This window comes from Electrona antarctica (genome assembly GCF_951216825.1).
Source record: "Electrona antarctica genome assembly, chromosome: 19".
Lineage (NCBI taxonomy): Eukaryota > Metazoa > Chordata > Actinopteri > Myctophiformes > Myctophidae > Electrona > Electrona antarctica.
The window spans coordinates 16,037,880-16,044,052 of NC_136800.1; the positions used below are offsets into that span (position 1 = coordinate 16,037,880).

A 6,173-nucleotide genomic window follows, 5' to 3' on the forward strand; every position below is an offset into this window, starting at 1 on the left:
TGGTCATCACAGTTTCAGAGTTTTATGGCCATCGTGTTCTTTTAAGTGTGGAATACAACATTAAAACATAGTTGTAACCTGCTGTCTGGAACACTTCTTATCATGTGAATCATCCAGTCACATGTTGTACCATCTTTTGACCATCTTTACAACACAAAGCCTATTTTGCTTAAGGGTAAATCAGTCTGTCTTTGACAAAGCTTCTAAAAGCAACACTCTCAACATGGCTGATTTTGGAGAGATCCTCGAGGCCATTGGTCACTTTGGACCATTCCAGAAAATTGTTCTTTTTGCTCTTTCCTTTCCCAATATGTTTGTACCTTTTATATTTTCCAGCGTGATTTTTATACAGTCAGACCCAGTACGACACTGTAACACGGACTGGATACTTAAAGCTGATGCCAACTTAACCACAGAAGAACAGGCTAATTTAACCCTTCCACGGGAGAATGACGGGAGCTTCAGCAGGTGTAGGATGTTTGTCCCTGTGGACTGGGACATCGACACCATCAGGGAGATTGGACTAAATAAGACCACAGCGTGCGAGAATGGATGGTTGTACGACAAGTCTATGTATGAAGCCACCATAGTCACAGATGTAGGTTAAGTATTGTCCACATCGACAATGTTGTCTTGTAGTTTGATCTAGTCTGTGACAAATCTACTATGACAATAGAAAGCTGGATTGTGATTCTGAGTGATACTTTAATATTTAATTTAATCATTCTGGAAAGACATTTCCTAAGCAAATGGTTTGATTTCAGAATTCTGCTTTTATAGTTTGATCTAGTCTGTGACAAAGATACATTTGTGGCAGCAGCACAAACCATGTTGATGGCTGGTATCCTTGTCGGTTCTCTCCTGTTTGGACCTTTTGCTGAATCGTAAGTGTATTTCAAAAGTACAGTACTGTACCATCCCTCTCAGTGAAGGACATGATGAGACACGTCATCTTTTCTTACCAAAATGGTTACATGTCTTTCAGATTTGGCCGCAAACGGGCAACTCAACTTCCAGTGGTGATCCTTTTCGTATTTACAATAACATCAGGGTTAAGCCCCAACTACTATCTATATATAGCAAGTCAATTCATGGTGGCAATGGGAGCCGGGGGGCTTCGTATAAACAGCTCTGTACTAGGTACAGTATAATCACCTAATGTAATAGCACATTATCAATCAATTACTGCTTCACCAGGTCTTTGTTCAAATACTGAGTCATTTGCAGCAATGCAAAATGCTTCACATTATGTGATGAGTAACCTTCTTAAAACATCTGCTAATGGAATGGTTTTACAGGCACAATGATCTTATTTTTTACTACACTCATGATGTTCATTGAACAATCAGTAAAAAAATGTATCATTTAGTTAGATATAGATATTCTGATTATCGGTGTGGAAGATCAAAGTGAGCTATTATAGTATGGTAGTATGGCCAACATAAAGTAAATATGTTATTACACACATTAAAAGGCACATAACACATACTTTGACACACTATACATCACATGCAGCCCATAAAAAGTTGTGAAAAGAGTCTAAAATGTATTTTCATAAGTGTACAGTATGTGGTTTGAAACTATTGTTAAAATGATATTGTTACTTTAGAAACTAAATCCTTCACAATTGTTCTTCTGTGTAGCCACTGAATGGATTGGGATGTCAAAACGATCTCTTGGTGTTTGTGTGGGTCAGATCATGGGTACAGTCGGGCACTGTTTCGTTGCTGGCATAGCCTACTTCATGCGTAACTGGAGAGTTGCTCAGTGGGTCTTCGCAGCACCAAATCTAGTGGTTGTCATTTATATATGGTACGTACACCTCCAGCAGGAGCGAGGTGAATTTACTTTTCTGATCATTACTCTCTTACTGTGGAGTGGAATTTGTAACTCGGTTGTATTCTAAAAGGTTCATTCCAGAGTCAGCCAGATGGTTGCTGGGCAGAGGAAGGACAGCGGAGGTAAAACAGTTGATTCTCAGGGCAGCAGCAATCAACAAACGCACTGTTCCTGAATCTCTACTGGAAAAGGTACTGTAAAAGGAAGCTAGGCCGATGCTCGTTGGTAACTGTGCCCGTTAAGAACACATACCCCACCGGTTATGCAGTAGGCCTACCCATTGTATCTGTTGTCAAAGGACTTGTTATACGAATTGTCAGAGATACTTACGACATCAGTACTATGACATCAGTACTATGACATCATATTGATATCAGGGATGTCCATATATGGGGATTTGTGGATTTATAGATGTGTTTAGAGACTGCTGACTTCGCCCCAGGCACAGCAGCCCCTCAGGTCCTCTGCGATATGAACTAAATATTGTATAAAAATGTGAGTGGTGCAAGGTCTTATATAGCCTGATCAGCTGTGGTCTGACGTAATGTCAGTGACCATAGTAACCATGCTCATTTTTTTTGGGTCCCACGTACAGGTATATATACACACACGTACAGATACACACATACATAGACACATACAGACAAAGCTGGTTATTGGAGTGGTTTGCACCACTCAAAAATGTTTAAAAACTTACATTTATACAAAACATTAAGCTGAATTGTGTCCATATGTGTATTTGTTTGTGAACACTATATAGTCCGGTAGCAGGGGTTGTGGTGGGAAATTTGGTATATAGTATTTTTTATTGGCCTAAAATATTGTCTACGTATATACATACTGTACATTCATGAGTCCACTTGCTGACCGGCTGTCGGTATTGAGATTTTTTTTATAGGGGTTTATGTGACCAAACCATTATAAGGCAAAAATGTCATTATGCTTTAAGTAGCATGTGACATGTCAAACTAGGGGGTTTTCACGATTCTGAATCCATTCCAAGCCTTAGTTTTGCACGTTGGGCTAGAAACGGCCATTGCAATCATCACAAATGTGATGAGGTCAGCACATTTGAAAACCAAATGTGCCCAGAACTACATGTTCTGGGCATCTTTGTAATGTTAGTGTTAGTAAAAAGCAGGTAAAAGAGTAATATTTTAGGCAGACTAACTAACATCAGTCACTTTTCCATTCACTGTAGTAGAAGGAGGTGCGGGGAAACCGCAGATATGTCGTCTCCGCCTACATGAAAAACGTTGCCTGCGACCATGAGACCCGGTCTATACCCCCATTGAAAAAATTGCTCAATGCCGACAGCCGGTCAGCATGTGGATTCATGAATGTATACTGTATATATACAATCTTTTAGGCCAATAAAAAAGACTATATACCAAATTTCTCACTTTAAACAAAAGAAGTCTGTCAGCTGCCGTACTACTAGTATTGTTCCTTACCTCTGTTACAGATTGTTGAGAAACGAACTGTGGCAAAAGGTGGCCTATATGTTCTTATCAAATCAACTGTTCTTATGAAGTATTTCTTTATAATAACATTGGCATGGTAAGTTCAGTTTATTCAGATTGCTCCACCTAAATGGATTATTATGATTATGATGAGAAAACACAGCATGCCATGGTGTTCTTAACAGCTACAGTACAGTGTATTATCGGACATGAATAATGGTTTCATTGGTAATGTACTATTAGACTTGTGTTATTCACAACATAGTGCTGCAGTCCAACCTGCAAAATGAATTAATTGACTACCATAGCTATGGTATTAGCAAGTTGTTGTTCAGGTATTGTCATCTATTCTAGTCAGGTATTTTTTCCCTAGCCTATTGTAACTGTGTGATATGATAATAAATAAAGTTTGATTGATCTATTTATTGATTGAATTCCAGAGTACAGGACAAGAGTATACACCACACATGACTAATATGTATTGTTTTCTGTCAAACATCTGAAGGATGATGGTGACCCTTGCCTACTTCTGCCTTTTATTTAATATCGAAACTCTTGGAATGGACATGTTCTTAACACAACTGATGTTTGGTCTCACTGCGCTGCCTGTTCAACCACTTTGTGTCTGGATGTTAGAGGTTTTGGGGAGGAAAAGATCTCTAATGTGTACCCTTCTGATTGGTGGACTCTTCTGCATCCTTATCCTATCTGTTCCTCACAGTAAGAAGACACTTGAAATTCGTTTTGATGTTGACAGAACTTCCATTCTATCAAATCTTTATATATTTATCACTTTTTTTATTTTTTATTATTCTGTTCCAACTTCCAGGTAATGTTGTTGCAGTTGGCTCATTAGCTATCACAGGACGCTTTTTTATGATTTGGGCAGGGTCCATATGTAGTGTCTATGTTCAGGAGTTGTTTCCAACATCTGTTCGGTAGGTCTTCTCAATTCATTCAAAAATATTTCTTTATCCTCATCTATGATCTATTATCATGCTCATATAATAGGAACACTCTTGCTTCCCTTCATTACTGTTCCAGACAAACGGCGACAGGGTTAGCGTCAGTGCTTATGAGATCAGCAGGGATGTTGTCTCCATTGCTCAATATGCTGGCAGTGTTCTACTGGGGCATACCCATCATTGTGTTCAGTAGCCTTTCAATTCTTAGTGGAGTTCTGACCTTCCTGCTTCCTGAGACCAGGGGAAGAGAACTGCCAGAATCCACTGATGAAGCTGTCGGCAGAAGGTAATCATTTTTTATTCTAAATTTGTAATCAACATATTTATAGCATTGCCTGAATTTTTATTTCATCCTCCACACCATTTCCTTTTCAGAAAAGTGATCGACATGTGCAAAGCGAATGACAATGAAACAGACCAGAGTATATGTTCAACCAAATTGTAGAACTTGCATACAAGGGTATATTCTTCCAAATGTATTTTAAAATGTCTAATGTCTAATTTCTGTTGTGTTTCAAATTGAATGATGACTTCCTGTACCTCATATGTTCTTCCGATAAGCTTTACAGCCTGTAAAAGTTTAAAATACAATGTAATAAAGTAGTTTATATAAACCAGTAAAGAAACACTGACTGTAATTTTACATTTATAACATGTTAGAAAAAGGCTGATGCACACCTCAAAAGGTTGATGATGACAGGTGCATAGGACAAAGTAAGCCTTGCTGAGCCCATCTCCTGTTTCTGTAGCTTTAGTGTGAGGCAGCTTGATGTACAAGTACACACCCTGGACATGACGCTAGTATGTCGCAGGGACTTGATGCTGAGTGCCAAGTAGGGAGGCACTGGGTCCCATTGTCTTTGGTATGACTCAGTACGACCCGGCAGGGGATCAAACCCCCAACCTCCCAGTCTCAGGGCGGACACTAACCACAAGGCCACTGAGCTAGAACAAAGTGCACATAGTCAAAAGTGGATCTCTGAATGCACAAAGAAGAGGACCTGCACACTGTCAGGAACTTGCAAAGAAATGGTGCTCTTTATTCAACCTTTCGGTCGTTAGATCTTCATCAGGACAGACACTGTCTTTGTCATTCAGAGATCCTTTTTGAGCATTTATTATAACATGTAAAACCATAATTCCTATTTCAGTGCATTACCGCTTTGAAGTATAGATGTTACCACAGTTTAAGAATACTCAAAACATAATGTGTATTGTGACATAATTGATGTCCCTTCATTGCTAAAAAAAAATATAAAGTTTTGACTAATTAGAAAATGTTTTATAAATAAATGTTTTCTAAATAAAATGCAAGTAATTCTTCACTGTTTCAGATGTCACTAATCCCCAAGATATCATCAGGACATTCCCACTTGGGGACCACACACATGTTGGGAACGACATAAGATCACACGGACTGATGCAAGTTAGGAAGGGATGTCCCACCCGTTGATGCATGCAATACCGTCCTCAATGTATACCCGTTGTCAGAGAGCTCAACGTACCCGTGCTGTTACCACTGATATAAACATGCAGGACAAAAAGTTACATTAACTGTGAATTGATATTATAATAAGTATCCTTGTATTTGTTTAGTGTTGCACTTCTTCCACCCTTGACATCATGATGTCAAGGGTGATCATCATGTTTTTCACATTTTCTAAATATCCAGCATTTAAAATGATCTGTGAGCCATTACATTTTCCCCCAGGTTAGGGGGAAAATGCCTATACAGGCCTATACAGTAACAACCAGTTGAGGATATAATCTACCGCTTCGACACGGATGCCAATCAATCAATCACACTGTTCTTGAGTTGAGTCATCACGGAAGGGTAGCATCTCCGCCAGCGCATCTATGGTTGGGTACTAGGTAGCCTCAGTGTAGAGCTGCTTGTCCGGTTGTG

At 39.2% G+C, this 6,173-nt stretch overlaps 1 protein-coding gene across 1 annotated transcript; it reads left to right on the forward strand.

Moving 5' to 3' along the window:
- Positions 1-223: 223 nt before the first annotated feature.
- LOC306943001 (solute carrier family 22 member 13-like) lies at positions 224-4,712 on the forward strand (the record flags this gene model as incomplete). The annotated part of the gene is made up of 9 exons (XM_079529206.1): positions 224-598; positions 781-884; positions 986-1,133; positions 1,697-1,812; positions 1,910-2,030; positions 2,600-2,603; positions 4,132-4,240; positions 4,347-4,553; positions 4,643-4,712. The coding sequence occupies 9 exons, from the start codon at positions 224-226 to the stop codon at positions 4,710-4,712; spliced, it is 1,254 nt and encodes a 417-aa protein (XP_079385332.1).
- Positions 4,713-6,173: the final 1,461 nt, after the last annotated feature.